This window comes from Mustela putorius, unplaced genomic scaffold (genome assembly GCF_011764305.1).
Source record: "Mustela putorius furo isolate JIRA1106 unplaced genomic scaffold, ASM1176430v1.1 tig00537227_pilon_pilon_pilon, whole genome shotgun sequence".
NCBI classification, from domain to species: Eukaryota; Metazoa; Chordata; class Mammalia; order Carnivora; family Mustelidae; genus Mustela; species Mustela putorius.
In genome coordinates, this window is record NW_025422368.1 from 3,535,869 (window position 1) to 3,557,148 (window position 21,280).

General features: G+C 50.1%; 1 protein-coding gene across 2 annotated transcripts; it reads left to right on the forward strand.

The window, feature by feature from the left end:
• Nucleotides 1–11,600: 11,600 nt before the first annotated feature.
• On the forward strand, nucleotides 11,601–19,089 carry LOC123386890 (keratin, type II cuticular Hb5). 2 transcript variants are annotated; one of them, XM_004774688.3, is made up of 9 exons: nucleotides 11,601–12,077; nucleotides 14,046–14,254; nucleotides 14,849–14,909; nucleotides 15,040–15,135; nucleotides 15,798–15,962; nucleotides 16,231–16,356; nucleotides 16,724–16,944; nucleotides 17,658–17,689; nucleotides 18,097–19,089. In XM_004774688.3, the coding sequence occupies exons 1-9, from the start codon at nucleotides 11,658–11,660 to the stop codon at nucleotides 18,288–18,290; spliced, it is 1,524 nt and encodes a 507-aa protein (XP_004774745.1). In that variant the 5' UTR covers nucleotides 11,601–11,657; the 3' UTR covers nucleotides 18,291–19,089. The 2 variants fall into 2 exon arrangements, 1 of the variants encoding a protein (XP_004774745.1); XR_006604651.1 differs by lacking the exons at nucleotides 11,601–12,077; nucleotides 14,046–14,254; nucleotides 14,849–14,909; ... (2 more) ...; nucleotides 16,231–16,356; nucleotides 16,724–16,944 and having other exon boundaries at nucleotides 17,577–17,689; nucleotides 18,097–18,271; nucleotides 18,431–19,089.
• Nucleotides 19,090–21,280: the final 2,191 nt, after the last annotated feature.

Consider the following 21,280-nt stretch of genomic DNA (forward strand, 5'->3'; position numbering starts at 1 on the left):
TGCAGGGCTCGATCCCAGGACCCTGAGATCATGACCCGAGCTGAAGGCAGAGGCTTCAACCCACCAGGCGCCCCACTTCAGAATCATTTTTAAACCTTCTCTCATCTCACAGCCCCATATTTAATCCATCAGCAAATCTCATTGGGTTAACCTTCAAATAATATCTAGAATCCAACCACGTCTCACCACCTCTGTGACTAATGCTGGGATCCAAACCACCACCACCCCTGCCTGGATTGCTGCAGTAGCTTCCTATCTGGACCCTCTACTTTCCTCTTACCCTTCCTGAGCATGTTTTCAAAAAGCAGCCATGGTGATCCTGTTAAAACTAAGTTGACTTCCAGTTGCATCCATGATGGAATAAGCTTATTATAGCCTGTCCCTCCCACTGATTGCAACAAAAAACTCTGGATAAAATCCAGCACAACTATTAGAGGACTCTAAAAAGTATGTAAAAGCTAGTAGATCATGATGGGAAGAAAAAGCTTGAAGAAGCAACCATGTATGTTGCTCTCCTCACACGACAGGCTCCATGATAAGGCTGTGAGCCGTTAACATGGTCAATTAGAACTCTAATAGAAATCCCATTTTTCTAACCAGAGGCAGCAGGAAAGGGGGCCCCAGTGGGCTGGAAAATACAGGCAGGGAATCCTCATGTTTTACTCTTTTCTTTCATGGCTTTGCCCTGAGAGCAAATCCCAGTCACAAAGCTATGCAGCAGCCATGATACGGCAGCAGAAATTCCAAGACAAACATGATCTTTCTCAGGAGGATCCAGAAAAAGAGACCCCCACCCATGAGGGAAGGAGTGAGAGAGAAAACTGGAGGGGCGGATTCCTCTGTGTGTAAATCCACACATGTACAAGTCCTGGGCTCTCCCTTGAGCCACACATGCATGAGAGACCCAAATAGCATGCCAAAGCTTTGAAAACTGAAGTAACGTTTAAGTTGCTACCCACGTTACAGAAAAACCCTAAGTGGAATAGACACAGGACAGACAAAAATCACAAAGAAAGAAAGGCTTGAAAATTGAAATTGAACTAAGCTTCCCACAGACAAAGAATTTTCAGTCTGAACCTAATTAAGCAGATTCCCTATTAGGCAAACAAAATAAAACAAAAAATTCTTCAGAGGGTTTTAGCAGGACCAAGAGTCTATACATCATAATATTTTAAATGTTCAAGATACTATCTAAAATGATTTTGACATCAAGGAATCAGGAAAATGTGATCAGTTTTCTGGGGTAAAGAATATCAACAGATGCCAGCCCCAAGATGTTACAGATGTTGGAGTTATCACACAAAGATTTTAAATCACTATTACTATTAAATCACTATTACAATCATGTTCCATAGGATAAAGGTAAGAACACTTGAAGTGAATTAAAAGGTAGCACTTCTCAGCAGAAAATAAAAACTATAAAACCAGAACCAAATGGGAATTTAAGAACTAAAAAAATACATTTAAAATTTAAAAGTCATTAATGTGCTCTATAGCAAAAAGGAAAGGACAAAAGAAAGTCAATAACTGGGGCGCCTGGGTGGCTCAGTGGGTTAAGCCGCTGCCTTCGGCTCAGGTCATGATCTCAGGGTCCTGGGATCGAGCCCCACATTGGGCTCTCTGCTCAGCAGGGAGCCTGCTTCCTCCTCTCTCTCTCTCTGCCTGCTTCTCTGCCTACTTATGATCTCTGTCTGTCAAATAAATAAATAAAATCTTTAAAAAAAAAGTTATTGTCTTCAATAACTTAAAGACAGAGCAATAGAAATTGAAGAATAAAGAGAAAACCTGAAGAATAAAGAGAAAAAAAAATTGAAAAGAATATTTGAAGATAGAGAAAAATGATACATTATGTATATATATATACCAGATTTTTCATCAGAAACTATAAAAGGCTGGGAGCACCTGGGTGGCTCAGTCAGTTAAGCATCTGCCTTTGGTTCAGGTCATGGTCTCAGGGTCCTGGGACTGAACCCCAAGTCAGGCTCCCTGCTCAGCGGGGAATCTGCTTCTCCCTCTCCCTCTGCCACCCCATTCATGCTAATGCACACTCTGTCTCTCAAATAAATAAATAGAAGTTTTTTAAAAAGAAACTATAAAAGGCTGAAGAAAATGAGCAAATTCTTTAAAGTGCTGAGGGGGAGGTTTGGGGAGAGGAGGATTGCCAACCCAGAATTCTATAGCCAGCAAAAGTATTATTAAGAAGTATGGGGAGGGGGGGAATAGAAAGACATTCTAAGAAGAAAACTAAGGGAATTTGCCATCTGCAAACCTGCTCTAAAAGTAAGGCTAAAACTCTTCAGTATGAAATGGAATGGGGAACCTGGGTGGCTCAGTCAGTAAGGCGTCTGCCTTTGGCTCAGGTCATGACCTCAGGGCCCTAAGACTGAGCCCTGCCTCAGACTCCCCGTTCAGTGGGGAGCCTGTTTCTCCTTTTCCCTCTCCCTCTGCCCTCTCACCTTCTCTCATGCTCTCTCTATCTCAAATAAATAAATAAAATCTAGAAGAAGGGAAAGAAGGAAGGAGGGAGGGAAGGAAGGAAATTATACCAGAGAGAAACATAGAACTTCAGGGATAAAGGAAGAGCAACAGAAATGGTAAATACTGGATAAATATAAGACTACTTTCCTTCTCATATATTCTTTAAAATATATATCTGACTCTTAAAAACAAAAATTATAACATTGTCTGGTGGAGTTTCAGTGTATACAGATGAATATCTGCAACAACTATAACATTTTTCATGAAGTAACAAAATAGTAACTTCTGGTAGACTGTGAAACATTAGATTATGTACATGGTAATCTCTAGAATAACCACTAAAAAAAAATACAAAGAGATATACTCTTAAAGATTAAAAAAAACAAGGAATACTGCCATCAGGAAAATGATATTCTATGGTTAAAGGGGTCAATTCAACAAGAAGACCTAACAATTCTAAATGTGTATGAACCTAACAACAGAGCTTCAAAATACATGAAGCACAAAGTGATAGAACTGAAAGGCAAAACAGACAAATCCACAATTATACTTGATTTAAACACTTTTTTCTTAGTAATCAACAGAACAAGTAGACAGAAAAACAATAAGAATACTTGAACAGAAGACCTGAACAACACTGTCAGTCAGCCTGACAACTGACATTTATAGAACATTCCACCCAAAAACAGAAAAACTCACATTTTCTCAAGTGACAACAAGGAACATTCACCAAAATAGGTCATTTCCGGCCATAAAACAAATCTTAACAAGTTTAAAAAACTCAATATGAAACATGTTCTGTGACCATAATGTTATTAAATTATGAGATATCAGAATATCAGAACACTATCTGGAGAATATCCATAAATACTTAAAAATCAAGCAACATACTTCTAAATAACAAACAGATCAAGAGGAATCAAAAGGGAAGTTAGAAAATATTTTAATTGAGTCAAAGTGAAAACACAGCATATCAAAATTTCAGGATGCAGCTAACACAGGTATTAGAGGGAAATTTATCACATTGGATACTTAAGTTAGAATGGAAAGAAGGTCTCAAATCAATTATTTAAGCTTCCCTTTTAAGAAATCAGGAAAAGAGGGGTCCCTGGATGCCTCAGTTGATTAGGTGTCTGACTCTTGATTTCAGCTCAGGTCATGATCTCAGAGTTGTGAGACTGAGCCCAACGCCAGGCTCCACGCTGGGCTTGGAGTTTGGCTGGGTTTCTCTCTCTCCCTCTGACCCTCCCCCCACCTCTCTCAAAAGGAATAAAGGAAGAAAGGAAGGAAACAAAATGAAACTAGGAAACAAATAGCAAGGTAAACACAAGGCAAGCAGAGGAAAGGAGATAATAAAGAAAAGAGCAGAAAACAATGACATTAAAAGCAGACAGACAAAGCAACACAACTGAAAACTGCTTCTTTAGGAAGACTGATAAAATGGGTAAACCTCTAGCCAAGCTGAACAAGGGGTGGGGAAAGAGAAGGCAAAAATTAACACCAGCAAGAGCAAAAGAGGGACATCTCTATGGACACGGCAGATACTAAAAGGATAATAAAGGAATACTACAAACAGATTTATGCAAAAAAATCTGGGAACTTAGAGGAAATGGATTAATTCATTGAAAAACACAAATTACCAAAGCTTGTTCAAGAAAAAAATAATAACCCCTCCCCCCAAAAAAGAAAAAAATAACCCAAATACAGGACCAGCTTTATGGGCATGTGTGATATTGTGATTTGTAATCAGAAATAGATATTCGGCTTTCATCCTCTTCCTGGCACAGGGGTCCTAAAACCCTTGGAATTTCCTAAGCGGGGAGAGTGATAAAGTTGTCTTTCGTTATATTAATAAGCTGACTTTTAGACTGTACCTAAGGAGAGAGGCTAGTTGGGAGTAGGGAGAGAGGGACACACCTAACCAGTGATTAGAGGGTTCAAACTTCCCAAAGAGGGGAGAAGGGCTGGAGGTTGAATGGATCAATCATGACTATATACCGAAGCCTCCGTCAAAACCCAAAGCACTGGGTTCAGAGCGCTTCTAGGTTGGTGAACACATGGAGATGTGGGGAGAGTGGCAAGTCTAGAGAGGGCCTGGAAGCCACACACCCTTCCCCACACCTCTTCCTGGGTTACATCCTTTTATAATAAACCAGTAATCTAGTAAGCAAAGCATTTCTCTGAGTTCTGTGAGCTGCTGTAGCCAACAGATAGGATCCAGAGAAGGGGTCTTTGGAAGCTCCAATCTATAGCTGGTAGCTCAGCAGTCCAGGTAACAACCGGGGGGTGCGGGTGGCACGGAGCAGGTGCTAGAGGACTGAAGCCTTAACTCATGGAATCCGATGTTATCTCCGGGTAGATAATGTCAGCATTGAGTTGAACTGGAGGACATTCAGCTGCTGTCCAAGAATTGCTTGTTGGTGTGGGAACCCCCTGTGCACACACACATCAGAATTGTGACCAGAATTCTTAGTGTGTGCCCTGTGCAAAATCACCCAGGGTCCTATGCCACAGAATGCCCCACACATGGTTTACTGGCTACTATCATTAAAATCTTGAAATCTGAAATTTTTGAAAATGCTGAAAATTCTTAATTTTCAACAATAGGTCACACTGAGCCCCATAAATTGTGTAACCAGTCCTACCTGAATGGCTGTAGGTCTACTAAAGGAATTGAATGTATAGTTTCACATCTCACAACAAAAAAGTCAGGCCCAGTTAAGCATCTGCCTTCCGCTCAGGTCATGGTCCCAGCGTCCCGGGATAGAGCCCCGCATCGGACTCCCTGCTCAGCAGGGAGCCTGCTTCTCCCTCTGCCTGCCAGTCCCCCTGCTTGTGCATGTGTGCTCTCTCTCTCTCTCTCTCTGTCAAATAATAAGTAAATAAAACTTCAAACTAAATAAATAACATGCTTTAAGTATTACTTACAGTAGCACCCCAAAAGTGACACACTTCAGTGTAAGCCTTCACCAAGTGTAGGAAGGACCCCGGTGCTGAAAACCACAAGCAACAATGAAAAGTCAAAGAAGATGAAGAAATAGAGAAGACTCTTTTCAGGAACTGGAAGATTCAATATTGTTAGGAGGTCAACTGCCCCCCCAAAACCCATCCCCGGTCACAACATGGGGTTCAAACCCAAGGGCTCCGGTGTGGGCAGAACCCCGTCAGATCCCTGGCCCTCAGCTTACTAGCCCCAAGACCAGAGTCATAAAGCCTAAGCAGCCATGTTCCATGCTGTAACTCACTTGCTTCTTTCAATGACCATATATGTAAGAAGTACTTTTATTCTTCCCTCTTAAGAGTCCTTTATTATTACTTGACAGATGATGAAACCAAGGCCCAGAGAGGCTGAGTGGTGGAAGCAGCGGCATCCAGACTCCAGTGTCTTACTTCGACCCTTCATCTCACTAAGCCTTTTGCCTGTCAAGTGGGAAAATCGCTCCTACGTCAAAGAGTCACTGTGGATATGACACACAGTGACATAACCCAGGTGCTCAGGGCCCAGCCCAGTGCCCAGTTGGGTACGCAAATGTCTGCTATTGTTTTGGTCATGGCAACGGTGGTTCTAGTGTTTCGGCTGATGCGGACGAGCTGTGTTCAGCAGCCCCACCCGTCCAGCAGCAAACAGGGGCGGATGCTGAAGTGTCCGCAGACTGTTTCTGGTATCTTCCTCCCGAGTCCTGAGCACTGCATCTGGGGCCACCCAGCCAGCGGTGGGGGTCTGCTGCCCCCTGCTGGCCGCCGGCTTCCCGGAATTTTCCAAGTACACTGAGTGATGCTGCCAACAGCTTAGAGACTTTTATACCAATTTTTTCCTCCCAAATTGTGCTCAAGATACAAACATTGTAACAACGAATAGCAAATTTGAAAGAAAAACCCTCTGTCTCACCAGACCCAACAGAGCCCTGTTTCCACCGTTCTGGGTTTTCATCAGGCTTCGTTCCCACAGGGGCTCCCCAAACCACCACCCTCACACAGGAAAAAGCTGCGGTGGGCTCTGAGTCCCGAGGGCTTGAAACTGGGTGTGCTCCTAGGGGCCTGGGCCCGGTCTTCCCACAAGGTAACATTTTCTGCCAACAGTAAATATCTAAACTGTCGGAGATTTCCATTCACTTACACATGTAGTCACAAGCAAATATTTACTAAGCACTCCCTACATTCCCAGTACTGTCCTAAGTGCTTGGGAACCATCAATAAACAAGGAAAACAGAATCACTGCTCCTGTGGGGTTTTATTTCATTTTGGTTTAATTGGATGAGGAAAAGAGGAAAGACTGACAATAATCAATAAAAAGAATAAATAAGTCAATTATAGAGTGTGTTAGAAGGTGTTAAGTGCTAAGGGGGTGGGGAGATCAGAGCAGGATAGACCGGTTGAAGAATGCCCTGGGAATGGGAGGCCAGATTGCCATTTTAAAAAGAAGGGTCAGGGAGCCTCTTTGAAGGTGAGAAAAGACCCAGAGGCAGTGATGGAGCCAGCCCTGTGGCCAAGGGAAGAGCATGCTGGATAGAAGGGACAGCCAGTGCAAAGGCCCTGAGTCAGGAGTGTTGCTGGTGTGTCCGAAGCGCAATGGGAGGCCAGTTTAGATAGCTGCTTTTCTCCTGGGATTCAGGGAAATGGTCCTAGTGCTTAAAAAAAAGACAGGAAGAAAAAGCTTCCAAACCATTACTAAGGTACAATTCTGAAATTGGATTCCCTGCATTAACTGATCCATTGCTCTGACCCAGAGAGGCCACAGACAACAGCAAAGCCAGCAGGGAAAATTGCCTGCAGGAAGGTGCACAAATAGGATTCAGGGAGAAACCAGAGAGCTTCTTACAGTTCCTGGTGGGGAACCCCATGAGAGCAGAGATGGAGGGGCCAGGTAACAACTTGGCTGACTGCGGGGGGGGCCCTGCCCCACACTGCACTGGGGACAGCCCAGGTGCTCATCCAGCTCCTGCCTGTTGCTCAGACCTCACTCTTCTTTCATAGGGTCATGAGTCATGCCCAAGTTTTATGAAAGCCAAAGAAAGGGTCACAGGGCTGTAAGACCCTTAAAGAGCTGTGTCCCGGCACCAGGACGTGGTGCAGATTCAAAAGCGAAGAAGCATGGAGAAGATCAGCTGAAATGATGGGTGCTGCCCAACTTGAATGAGTTGTGTGGGAAGCCACCAAGGCCCTCTAAGGACAGGTCTTGTCGATGGAGAGTCCATCAGGGCTGATTCTGGAGAAGCAGTCAGCCAGGAAGGATGGAGAAATGGTCCGTGAGAGCTTAGATAAATACAAGTACGAACCTGCAAGAGTCAGCAGTCAGAAGGATGGGAGGGGGTCCGTGCACCTTTATCTCTGAACAAATCCAAAAAACCTTCCTAGAAACAGGGAAATTTTAAGCAGAGTAGAGAGATCAGAAGGGAAGGGAGGTAGAGAGCCCAGGGGTGGGGGAAGAGCAGGTGTGCCCAGCAGGCATCCCATAGGCAGCACGCAGAAGGATGGCCCATCTGTGGGGAAGTATGTGGATGACAGATCTCTGGGGAAGCCTGAGGAGATGGCAACCAGGAAGGAGGCAGAGTCCGATGGAGCCGTGGCAGCTGTCTGGGTCTCCAGGGTGGGGGGAAGAATCTCTCAGTCTGGGGTTCCCAGATGGCTCAGTGGGTTAGGAGTCCAACTCTTGATTCCATCTCAGGTCATGGTCTCAGGGTCATGAGATTGAGCCCCACATAGGACTCCATGTTGATCACAGAGTCTGCTTGGGATTCTCTATCTCCTTCTTCCTCTCCCTCTGTCCCTCTTCATGCTTGCTCTCTCTCTTTCAAATAAATAATAAATCTTTTTTAAAAATCTCTCTCAGTCAATTAGCTCTTGAAGGCTTCCTGGACAAAATGCCCTCTTGGGAACATTTTACATTGCAGACTGCAGAAGGGACATGGGTTCTTCAGTGCACATTCCCAACACTGGGTGTGGCCTTCAAAAGATACGGGGGCAGGAGGGGACAGCACCAAAGTGGGTGATGGATGACAGCACCCGGGATGAGAGGGTGTGGAAAGAGATAATTGGAGTTACCTGGGAAGCCCCGGAAAGGACATTTTATGAGCTGCCTGCTGAGACAAAGGAGGAGAAATCACAGCCTCCCTCTGACTAGTTCACAAAGGCTTCCTGGAAGAGGTGGCCAGCCATTCAGGTACATTCCAGGCAAAGGTGTGCCCAGAGAGGAGGCTTGGGCGTAGGGAGAGAGGTGCAGGGAACCTATAGGGCCTAGTGACAATAAATGAGAAGGAGGCCAGGAAAGAGAGGTCAGGCTCCCACCCAAGAGTCGGTCCCATGAGCGGAGGGGTGGGTAATGAGTAGAGCCAGGCATGGGGCTGTGGGTTCCCTGTCTCTTTCTTCGGTAAGACTAGGCAGCAAAGGCCCAGGTCCCATGCGACTACACAGATTCTCCAGGGCAGCTGTGTCAGACTGGCCTGGTCTGTGAGTTTCTCACCTGCCCTGCACAACCCGGGAACAGCCTCATGAAGGATTTAGCCTCCCTCTCCAGCCCAGCCCATCCCATGCGGGGAGCCTTCCCGAGAAGCTGCCACCAGCCCTGGGCACGACCACCATCTGCCACAATGTAAACGTCACCCAGCTCCCGTGAGCCCACCCCGTGCCAGGTTGGGGCCCTCACTGTTGCCCACTCAAGCCCTTGTTCCCCCAGGTTTCCTGAGTACCCTAGCGTCCTCTTCCCCACCCTCAGTGCCCAAGCCCATGCCCAAGCCCAATTTGAGGTAGAGGGTTGGGAGAGAGAGAGAGAGAGTGTGTGTGTGTGTGTATGTGTGTGTGTGTGCGCACGCGCATGCGCACGCATGTGTGTATTGGAAGCAAGGAGAACAAGTAACTCAGAAGCCTCTCTCTGGGACGAAGCCTCCACTCCCTCCTGCCCCCAAAGAGAGATAGAATCAGATCTAGCTCCCTCCTCTTCAGCAAGCTGAAGGAGAGCAGAGGATGATGGGAGCTGAGGAGAGGAGGTCTGTGGGCAAAGGGCGCACCCATCTTCTCTTCCCGTGCTCACCTGGTCTCTTCCCCCTGCCATGTTCAAAGGGCCCAAATCCTTTTTGGTTCCCAGCACACCAGCACCGGGCCCACACAACAGGCAATCAGGAGCTCACTGTCCAAGGCACCAGGAGATATGCCTGGACCCAGGCCAACGGTGCCCCCACTAAGGAGTGGGTGGTGGGAACCCAGCCCCCGCACTCCTTAGCCTCCTCTCTCCACCCCCAGACTCCACCCCAAATTTTTATACTAGTGAAATCAGGTTAAAGGAAACATTAAAAGCAGTCTTAAAAGGGTAAAGAAGTCATAAATGTGCAGAGGATGTGAAGACCACGGGTGGGGCAGGGAATACACCCACTCCCTGCTGGGAGAGGGGTGTAAGGTGTGGTAGAGGCGTTCTGATCAGAAACAAGAATCCCTTTCCTTTATACAGAGTGCTCTGGTCCCCAAAGCACAGCTTGTGTATTATCCACATACTCCTCTCAATAACCCAGGAAGGCAAGGATGAATTCCACACTACAGACTAGCACACAAAAGCTCAGAGAGGCAAGAGCGTTCCCCAGAGTCACACAGCCAGGAAGCATTGAAGCGGGCCCACGGACCCGGTCTTCTTTGATTCCATTGCCCAGCTTGACTGTGATCTAAAGATCTTTCGAGGCCAGCTGGTGAGGCTGCCTGCTTCTCCTCACCAGCTGCCCAAAGTCTCCCTGCTCCCCTGCCTTGGAAGAACACATGTGTAGTGTGGAGACAGAAACCAACCAGCCTGCTTCTGGGTGAAGAGCTTCAGGCGGCCCAGCCATGGAGAGGAGGGCAGAAGCAGGACAGAACATCAGGCGCAGGAGGAAGGATTCAGGCTGTGGCCCCACAGTGGCAGTGTTTGATCCTGGAAGGCTCCCCAGAGGGTCTGTCCCCCTCGGAGGATACTCCTCTGCTCTTCTTCCCTTCTCGAAGTTCCTAACACCTTGGGTGCCCGGTTAGCCTCCCTGGAGGCAGAGACCACATCTCCCAGCTTTGTGCTCAATGACCATTAAAAGAATAGCAATCATTATCCTAATAAGTAGCTCCAGGATACACGGGGAAGCAAGGACATTCTGAGGAGCCAGACCCCCAGAACCCCCGGGAGCCAGAAATCACAGCATCCTCAGACAAGGAAAAGCCACTTTCCCACCCCCGTCTCTAAATGTTCCTCTAGGGGAGACAGTTTGGGGGCCGGGATATGCCCCTCCTCTGGCTGGGGGTCTTGGAAGGAAGAGAGACAAACAGAACCTATTTCTTCTTTAAGAGCAGAGGGAAAGTGCCCAGAACAAGTTCACAGCAGCTAGGTTATCCCAGGATTCAGTTCTTCCCTCCTTGCAGCCCAGTGGGAGAAAGTGGTTAAAGGGGGAGGCTTCCCATTATCCACAAGTAGCCATTATTGTGGCCACTGAGAGTGGAGTGGTTTGCAATTTTGCTGGGTGAGAAATGAAAGATCCAAAACAGAGCCTCTGGGCTGGAATCCAGAAGGTTCTAAGATCCCATGTGCTCCAGCCCTCTGTCCTGCCGGGAGCATGATCAAAATGGTCCCACGGACCGGAACCACCTTCCAGGCCACGGTGCCTGGCCGGATCTGGACTTGCCTGATCCATCAGCCTCTGAAACACGACAACTTACTTGAGAATATCTCTTGCACGAAGCCAGGAGGACAGAGGTAATGCACTCTCGGGGCCTTGCCCAACCGGGGACCCTAGAGCTTCCCCCTTGAGACAGTGGCCCAGCCTCTACCCCGACCCCAGCCAGCTCAGACTATTGCAGAGTTCAAATCCGTCTCCGGCTGTGGGTTGGGGCCATCCTACAGGGAGACTGCGAGAAAATTAATTGCTTAATGTATGTAAACGAGCTTTGAAGATGAAAAGTGCAAACACAGTGTCCCTAATAATATCTTCAATACCTTTACGGAGGCCCCGAGTCGCCGCTGAGCTCACCTTTAAGACGAGTCTTTGGGGAGTTGCTGGCAAACTCCCCAAGCCAATAAACAACATAAAATGGCTTTTCACTCCTTTTATGCGGCCAACCCCAGCTCTCCTCACCCATAAAAGGACCAGGGAGGATCAGAGAGGCCAGAGGATCCTAAGCAGCGCACCTGAAGCCTTCACTTACTCCTGCCGCACTCAGCCTCTGCTCAGACCCGCACGATGTCCTGCCGCTCCTACAGGATCAGCTCAGGCTGTGGGGTCACCAGGACCTTCAGCTCCTGCTCAGCTGTGGCCCCCAAAACTGGCAACCGCTGCTGCATCAGTGCCGCTCCCTACCGAGGGGTGTCCTGCTACCGGGGTCTGACCGGCTTCGGCAGCCGCAGCCTCTCCAACCTGGGCTCCTGCGGACCTCGCATGGCCATGGGCGGCTTCCGAGCCGGCTCCTGCGGCCGGAGCTTTGGCTACCGCTCCGGTGGTGTGTGCGGGCCCAGCCCGCCCTGCATCACTACCGTGTCCGTCAACGAGAGCCTCCTCACACCCCTCAACCTGGAGATTGACCCCAATGCGCAGTGCGTGAAGCATGAGGAGAAGGAGCAAATCAAGTGTTTGAACAACAGGTTCGCTGCCTTCATCGACAAGGTCAGTGAGGCCTGGGATGGTCCAGAGAAGGCCCCGGCCAGCCTTCCCCTCAGGAAAGTCCTGGTGTGTTGGGGAGACAGCATGGAGCCAGGCCTGAGACAGCACAGGGAGAGAAACACAGGCTAACATAGGCAGAGGATCCGTTTCCATCTTTTAATTCCAGCAAAGTGCACAGAGGGCCCCGTATGGTCCAGAAATGGAGTCTGTGGTCTAAAGGGTGTATGTGCTTCTGGAGACAACACAGGAATATCAGAGGTGCCCCTGGAAAACTGGATTGGGCACTGGGAGCTACAAGAGTGGGCCATAATGGGGAGAGTAAAAGGCTCGTGGCTCCTAGCCAGGCAGCTTGGGGAAGTGGGTGGGCACGGCTCAGAGCCACGCTGCCTCCCTATCATTGTTCTGCCCCTGGGCAGTGTGAGACCTTGGGCATGTCACTTGTCTGGATAACAGAACCCGCCTCACAGGTGCGTCGCAAACATGGATGGACTCATGCTTGAAAAATGCTGGCACACAGTAAATGCTCAATGAATGTTCACTGTCAGCATGATTATCCCAGGGCAATAGTGTGACAGGAGGTGTGACAGTAAACCACCCATGGCCAGCACAGCCGCCTTCATGGACGGAGGGCTGGGAATGGGGAAAGGGGAGGCCAGGCTGGAGGTAGAAACCCAGGAATTTAACCCCCCCCCCCAAACTGTGGGTCTGCCTTCCAGGCCTCCAGTGCCCTTCCTGCATGTCCACGAGGCTCACTCTGGCAGAATAGATAGATCTGGCCTCTGGGCTCGGGGTCAGGAGTTTTTTTATCATTTTCTTGTTAGTGAGTTTGGTTCATCCTCAAAATGATCCAATGGGGGAGACATTAGTATTTCCATTTTTTTACTATCAAACTGAAGCTGAGCTTAGATGAGCTGCTTAGACTTATCGCCGTGGGCAGGTGAAGGGGACTCAGGAGACATCAGACCCCAAATCTCACCAACTATTTGTGTGACAATGAACAAGTCATCTCAGTTTCCCCCTCTGTGCTATGAGGGAAATGATACCGCCCCCCACCGGAGGGTTAAGAGAACAGAATGGGACTGATACATGGGCAGAGACAGAGGGATAAAAATAGAGATACACAGTTCACCCTTGAACAACATGGGTTGGAGATGAGCAAGTCCACATCTATAAGGATTTTTTTCAATATATACAGTACTATAAATGTATTTTCTTTTCCATATGATTTTCTTAATAACATATTTTCTCTAACTTACTTTGTTGTAAAAATACAATACTTAATACCTAGAACATACAAAATGTATGCTGCTCGACTGTTTAGGTTATCAAGGAGGCTTCCGGTCAAGGGTAGGTTATTAGCAATTAAGTTTTGGAGGAGACTAAACTTATATGGCAATTTTCAAATGTGTGGGGTAGGGGTGCTCCCTCACCCCCGCATTTTTCAAGAGTCAGCTGTAGAAATAGATAGATGTGTGTGTATCTTAGCATGGGTCCTCATAGCACACAGTAAGGTTTCAGTAAGTGTCCCGTGGATTAAAAAATGAGGAACTGCTAATTATTGTCATAGTTAAATTTGTCAAGCATTGACCATGTGTCAGAGATGTCCTAAGCATTTTTCATGTATTAACTTGTGCAATCTTTACAACTCTAAAGAAGGCACTATTTTCATCTCTGGTTTAGAAATGGGCACCCAAAGGTTAGACAGCTTACCTGCTCCAAGTGGCAGAACTGGACTTGAACCAGACCTCTGGACTTAACCCCAGGACGCTTTCCCCCACAGCCACACTGCCTCCTAGAGGGCTGGCAGCAAGACCCCTTGCAGCACAGACACTCTCAGCCCCATGCTCCTGCCTTGGTGGGCCCCAGCTCCTCAGTGAGCGTCCAGGACAGAGAGGGCTCTGGAGGACAAGGCTCCTCCCGGGTTCCCTGCCCGCCCCCCCCCCCAGTCTCACCCTCCCACCCTGAACGCAGGTGCGCTTCCTGGAGCAGCAGAACAAGCTGCTGGAGACCAAGTGGCAGTTCTACCAGAACCAGCGTTGCTGCGAGAGCAACATGGAGCCCCTGTTCAATGGCTACATCGAGACTCTGAGGCGGGAGGCTGAGTGCGTGGAGGCCGACAGCGGGAGGCTGGCATCGGAGCTCAACCACGTGCAGGAGGTGCTGGAGGGCTACAAGAAGAAGTGAGTGTGGCCAGATGCGGGGCACACAGGGAGCATGGGAAAGCTCTGCCCTCAACCTTCTTAAAGCAGCTGAAGTTTCCTGCCTATCTAGGAGCAGGGGCTTCCTGGAACCCAGCGGCTATCTGGGGCTGGGCCTAGATGTCTTAGATTCTTTGGCCCCACTCTCCCTCTTGAAGGCCCTGTGGGTCTTAGAGTTGCTTTCGTGAGGAGTGAGGAAAGGCAACCCAGTGGAGTTCTAGAGCTCTCTGTGGTCCTACCCATCCATCTCAGCTCACTTTATGATGCTCACTCTGTGTTTTTGCTGCCCAGGGCACTGGCTCTCTTTGGATCTGGGATGCACAGAGGACTTTTGATTTGGGGAACAGAGCATGCATTCCCTGATCTCATTCCAGAGGCAGCGGGACCGGGGGTGGCCTAAGCCAGGCTGAGGCAAGGGCTGGGCCAAGAATAATGCACAGACTAGACCACAGAGAGGACAAGATAAGAATCGCAGGGACTCCATTCCTTGGGACCCCTGGGAAGGCTGGCCCAAAAGCTGAGATGATGTCCAAGCCCCCACCTCTCAGCTGCAACCCCTCTCTCCCCCCAACCCAGGTATGAAGAGGAAGTGGCTCTGAGAGCCACGGCAGAGAACGAGTTCGTGGTTCTAAAGAAGGTGAGGGGGCTGCTCATGGGGCAGGAAGGGAAGGGCACCCACCCAGACAGCCTCCAGTGGGGGCCATCACCACGTGGACCACAGAGGCCTCCTCCCACCCCACACGCCCTCCTCTTCCCTCCACTGCCAGGACGTGGACTGCGCCTACCTACGGAAATCCGACCTGGAGGCCAATGTGGAGGCACTGGTGGAGGAGTCTAGCTTCCTGAAGCGTCTCTATGACGAGGTGAGGGGCTGCCCTCACCTCCCACCAGGACAGGGGAGGCGTGAGGACCTGAGCAAGAGGGGAGGGGCTGTGTTGTGTGTACATGTTTGCCCATGTGTGCAGTGTGTGAATGTTTTCTCATGTTGCACAACTGTGTTAGACACAAGAGGGTCACATTGCACAACTGTGATAGACAACCATAATAGGTAGGTGCCCAGGGAGAGCCTGGCATGCTTGTTCGAGGACCATGGAGCGTGGCTGTGATTCTCCATGTCTGTGAGTGCCTGTGTGTGTTGCAGTGTGTGCGTGGGCTGGTCTGGGGATGTGTCAGTCTGTACCTGGGTCAAAGGTGGGGGCCAGGGTGAGTCTCTGGTTAGAGAGGGGTCTTAATTAATGGACACATCACTAGTCCTGGAATTCAAACCCCAGCTCCACTGCTAGGTGACTTGGAGAAAACCTAGCATGAGGTTGAGTCTTCCCATTTGTTCATTCAGAGGCCCCTTCCAGCTTTCTTATTTTATGATGTACCTATATGTGAGCGAAGGGGGAAATGGAGCAGGTGGAGCAGATGTCATGTGACGTGATGACCAGCGCCCATCCAGGGAGGGGATACTGCTTCTAAAGGTGGAGCCCATGGCCCAGACCAGGCACCAGACCCAAACGCATTGGCTCTTGGCCTCCAGGAGCTCCAGGTGCTCCACGCCCACATCTCAGACACCTCGGTCATCGTCAAGATGGACAACAGCCGGGACCTGAACATGGACTGCGTTGTAGCTGAGATCAAGGCTCAATACGACGACATTGCCAGCCGCAGCCGGGCTGAGGCTGAGTCCTGGTACCGCAGCAAGGTGAGCGGTATAGGACATCTGCCTCCCTGACATGGCAGTGGGAGGGAAGCCAGGTGTATATTAAAGAAGGCCCCTTTTGTCTGGGGATTTTGATTAGTAGGGATGGAAAGAGGACAGACAGCTCTCAGTCTGGATGGTAGAGCAGGGCTGCCATGTATAGTTGCACAGGCTGAGCACTGTACAACCTGCAAATCCTCTGTGGTGTCCAAATGGGTGGGAAACTGCATCTTGAGCCTCAGGAACATCTCTGCTCCCTGCCCCCACAAAGTGTGAGGAGATGAAGGCCACAGTGATCCGGCATGGGGAGACCCTGCGCCGCACCAAGGAGGAGATCAACGAGCTCAACCGCATGATCCAGAGGCTGACAGCTGAGATCGAGAATGCCAAGTGCCAGGTAGGGTACGGGGAGGGGTTTGAATGTCCAGCACAAGCAGACTCTTTGCCCCCAGGAGGGCAAAGGCCTGGCCCCCATCGGGCTTCACAATGTGCCTATGGGGAAGCAGGGAACCAAACAACTCACACAGCCTTCGAAGTAGGATGTACCATATCACCAATATCACCCTCCTGGGCCACCCTATGACAACCACCAAGGAGAGACAGTGAAAGCCCCCATCTCCACCCTCATCTTCAAGGTCTCATTAAATACCTGGTCCTACATAGTTAACTGGAGCCCCCTCTCCCTGGCCCAGCTCCATGAGCTCAGATGAGCCAAGCTGCGCCTTCTTTCTCTAATCCTTGCTCTTACATCCCCTTCCTCATAGCGGGCCAAGCTGGAGGCCGCCGTTGCTGAAGCAGAACAGCAGGGTGAGGCAGCCCTGACTGATGCCCGCTGCAAGCTGGCAGAGCTGGAGGCCGCCCTGCAGAAAGCCAAGCAGGACATGGCCTGCCTGCTCAAGGAGTACCAGGAGGTGATGAACTCCAAGCTGGGCCTGGACATCGAGATCGCCACCTACAGGCGGCTGCTGGAGGGCGAGGAGCACAGGTGGGTCTAAGGAGCATCTCCCTTTGTGTAGAAGGAGGCCCTGGTCCCCTGGGACTGTGTTTCCCTGAGTTCCAGTGTGAGCTACGTCTCTAAGCACGGCTAGTGCAGGTTAAGCTTCAATAATAGTCATAATTTATCAAATACTTACAGGTTTGGCCTGCACTGAGTGCTCATTTTAATCCTCACAATCCAATGAGGTCTGGTCTCATTTTTCACATCCAAAGATGAGGAAGTAACGCTCGGCATACAGTGACTTTCTCGTGGCCCCAGTTAATAAGTGCAAGAGGCACGTGTCCCCCAGTCCTTTCTTCTGGTACCTTCTCCCCACCCCCTACTCCCTAACCCCAGGAGGCTGCAGCTTGACCTGCCACACTGTATCCCTTGTGCCCTGTGAGGACGGTGTGCCCCGTATATGCCAGCCACTCCACACTCTTGTTTCCCTGAGCCCGACCAGCGGGACCTAGGCCATGGGGTCACTCAGATGGGCAGGAGCTCAGCCATGCATGCCACCTCTGCTTAAAGTCAGAAGGCTTTCTCTGGTCAGAGAATGGTTAGAGAAAGGCGACCATGTAACCCAGACTTTGGGGCATACCCCGCCCACCTTTTGGAGGGAGGAGCTGTACACAGAAGGGCCCTCTCTGTCGCCAAGCAACAACCTGCTTCCGGGATCCGGCTGGGTTGTCCAGAGCTAACAGAACTTTCTTTTCCCACAGGCTGTGTGAAGGCGTAGGCTCCGTGAATGTCTGTAAGTGTCTGCTTAAACAACGGCCTCTCCCCCTAAAAAATGGCTTTGTTGGTGGGTAAAGCTGAACCTGGAATGCTTCCGAACAGAAGGCCTTTCCTCCTCCCCTGGCTCCTCACTGGGGAACACCATCGGGTTTAGGGATGGTGGTGTTGAACGCCCTCCACTGGTGGTGATGGGAACTGCAGGCTTTGCTCTGCCCCCTCTGGAGGAGGGTCTTCACTTCCTTCCTATCTTTGTACCCTGGAAGGACTGAGATGCTGGGAGGAACAGGGCCTGAATTCTTAATCACTAAACCCCTTTCAGGAGGAGGAAGCTTCTGCTAGTCAAAAGCCCCTTGGGGATTATCACAAGGTTGAGGAGGTCAGGGCAGGCCACCTACCCACCTTGCCCCCTCTCTCCCCCTACAGGTGTCAGCAGCTCCCGCGGAGGAGTGGCCTGTGGGGGCCTCACATGCAGCACAACTCCTGGGCGCCAGATTGCCTCTGGCCCTGTGGCCACCGGTGGCAGCATCACAGTGATGGCGCCTGACTCCTGTGCCCCCTGCCAGCCTCGCTCGTCCAGCTTCAGCTGCGGGAGCAGCAGGTCCGTCCGCTTTGCCTAGAGTCCCCGGCCACCTGTGTCCCCGTCCCCAGAGCATGGAATGGTGTGTGAATGGAAATCGTGTGCTTGCTTCCGGAATCTTCCACGTGTTCCTACAGAGGGAAAGACCCTCGGCCACGCTCTGGCACCTTCTCATTCTAGGGAGTTGTTTCCTGGTTCTCCTCTGGGCTTCAGTTAGAGAGGCATTCCCAGTCCTTCACCTAACTCCGGTTTGACTCCAAAAGACCGTGGCCAGTTTGTATCATTCTCCAAGCTGTCTGGGACACTACCGGTCACCCAGGGTGGCTGGACATCATGGGAGCTTGGCCTTCCTGGGAGACAAGGAATGAGCATACCTCCCCGCCAGGTCTCCTACAGGCTGAGAGTCTGAGAGGAAATCCTCCCTCCCAGCAGCAGTCCTCCCTCTCTCCTGGCTGGGAGTTCTGCAGGAAGCATTGGCCCAGGGTTATTCTTGTTTGTGTTTTGCTTGTCTCTCTGACTGACTCCCTTCTTCGGGTTAACCTGTCCCAGCCAAACTCCTCATGTGACCTCCCAGCTGAGGGGCTCATTACGGAGGGGAATCCTTTTGACTTGGCACAGGTCTTGCTATTCATTGCACCTTTATACATTTCAAAGAAAACTCCAAGGTTGCTCCAGACCTCCCCCTGCGGGTGCAGGTGGGGTGTGTCCAATGTGAGCCAGTGGGATGGAGAAGGTTAAGCCACTTCCTGAGTCTCCCTCTTGTTACGACTGTCTGTGGGTGCCTTGCCTTCTGGGTTGTCTCAGTCTGTGTTTCAATAAATGCTGCTTTGATGCAAGGATATGTGGTCTTGTGAATGACAATGTCTCTGCCCCTTCCCATTGCCTTATGTACAACGCTCAGCCCCATCCCCAATTGGCAACACTTAACCAGATCCAGGCGGTGTTTCCCTAATCCTCCAGTGATTGTACCTCTTTTTGTCTGCTTCCCTGGCCTGATTCCAGCTCAGCTCTCCTCAGTCCAGTCTGGCTTGGACCACAGCTCCAGCTCTCCCAATGACCTTTTATTCCTTACCCCTATGCACACCCAGCAGCCTAAAATCCCACCCCCAGATCACTCTCAGCCCCTACGACCTAGTTCAAACCAGTTCCCAGCATGTGCCTGTGCTCCTGATGCCAGTCACCAGCCTCCCTCCATCTCCTCCTTCCCCACCAGCTCCTCAGCCCTGTGCCACCACCCTCTACCCAGTGCCGATCTTCCCAGATACAGACTCCACCCCATGGAAAGAAGCCCACCCTCTAAGCCCCAGGACCATCCCACAGGGACACATAAGCCATCCCACATCTCTCCTCCACTTGCCCTTACCCAGTGCTCTCTCTGTTCTTCCTACCTACACTCCCTCCCACATGCACAGTCCCCCAACCCCTGCCCCACCCTGTCTCCAACCCTGAGGATCTCAGGTTCTAACTTTGTGGTTCAGGGCTCAGGATGTGACTGGGTGTGTATGGAGCCTGGATCAAGCTAGAAATTCCTTGGGAGCAGAAGTATCTCCTCCTGGCTATGAACACCCCCCTCTCTCACACACACACACACACACACACACACACACACACACACACACCTCACCCCCAGGATGGAGCTGTAGGACATGTCAGGCCTGGGATGGTTGGATGAACTCAGGCAGCTGTAGAACAGGAGGAGCAGATATCAACCCTGTTGGACTCCCCTACTTTTCTCCACTGGGAAAACAGACCTGCTGTCACCATTCTAGGTGGACAGCCACCTGCCAGCCCCCTCTACTGCCCCATCCCCCAGCCTTTCCCTGAGAAGAGAAGTGAAGGCTCTGTGCGTTCTGATGAATCCTTGCTTTAGGCCTAAAGGGTTGCAGCTCCAGTGGAGGGGGTGGGGGTTGGGCTGCCGCTGGCCTCTTCTGGGAACTCCAGCTGCTGCTGTTGGAGATTTGCTGGCTGCCAGTAGGCAGGTCTGCTCTAAATTTCCCATCTACCTCCCTCCTTTCACTCACTTCTCTGCACCTCAAGGGTATGGTCTTAATCGCAATAGGACAAAGTTTATACATTTTTATTTATTTTCTTTTATTTTTATTTTTTATTTGACAAAGAGAGAGATCACAAGTAGGCACAGAGGCAGGCTGGGGGTGGGGGGGAAACAGACTCCCTGCTGAGCAGAGAGCCCGATGTGGGGCTCTATCCCAGGACCCTGAGATCATGACCTGAGCCGAAGGCAGTGGCTTAACCCACTGAGCCACCCAGGTGCCCCCAAAGTTTAATTTAGGACACATCATTCGTCCACAGAAAAGGTTAAAAGTCAGGGGCTGAAAATCAAAACCTGAGCATGAGCTCTGCCATGTCTCAGTAAGTCATAGGGCAGGAAGTGGCCTTCACACTTTTTACATCAACCTGGGTATCTGTGAGCTGAGCCTTCCTCAGCTCTGCTACCTCCCGTGGTTCTGGGTTGCTGGAGTGAGTCTGGGGAGAAAACACCTAGATGTTGCCATGGGTCTGGGCCACGCACAACTAAGACACCAAATTTGGTATCCCCAAAATAGGACATGACGCACTGAAAAGTCAAAGAGCCACAAGCTGGGAGATAATAATAAGTTTTTAATGAGTTTCCATGCTTTGTGCACAAAGACCAGTCAACAACGGACTGGGCCAAGCAGAGGTGTCATAAGGATGCCTTATAAGGATGAGACCTCCCCTCCTCAGTCCTCCCTGCTGCCAACAGGGAGAATGCAGTGCAATCTCTTCCAGTTCAAAGGATCCTGGGGTTCCAGGGCCCTCTCCTGATGCAAGAACTACTCTCCACACATAGCAAAAGATATAATCCAGGGACAATGGAGGATTAAAATTTAATTAGAACAAAAATTTTAAGAAGTCAAATGGTCTGAAATCAAGAGATCAAGTAAATTCTAGAGCAAGTAATCCAAACAATAAAGTTGGCCCATGTGGGTGATTCCAGAGCTCTTTCCTGGGCTCATTTTCCCTAAAACTCCACATGCCAAATAAGACCTC

Bases quoted from the DNA above. Each gene is read 5' to 3' on its own strand.
- LOC123386890 (XM_004774688.3), top strand. From the start codon at position 11,658: ATGTCCTGCCGCTCCTACAGGATCAGCTCAGGCTGTGGGGTCACCAGG. The intron at 14,910-15,039 runs GTGAGGGGGCTG...CTCCACTGCCAG, and splicing joins AGTTCGTGGTTCTAAAGAAG to GACGTGGACTGCGCCTACCT. The intron at 15,963-16,230 runs GTGAGCGGTATA...GCCCCCACAAAG, and splicing joins AGTCCTGGTACCGCAGCAAG to TGTGAGGAGATGAAGGCCAC.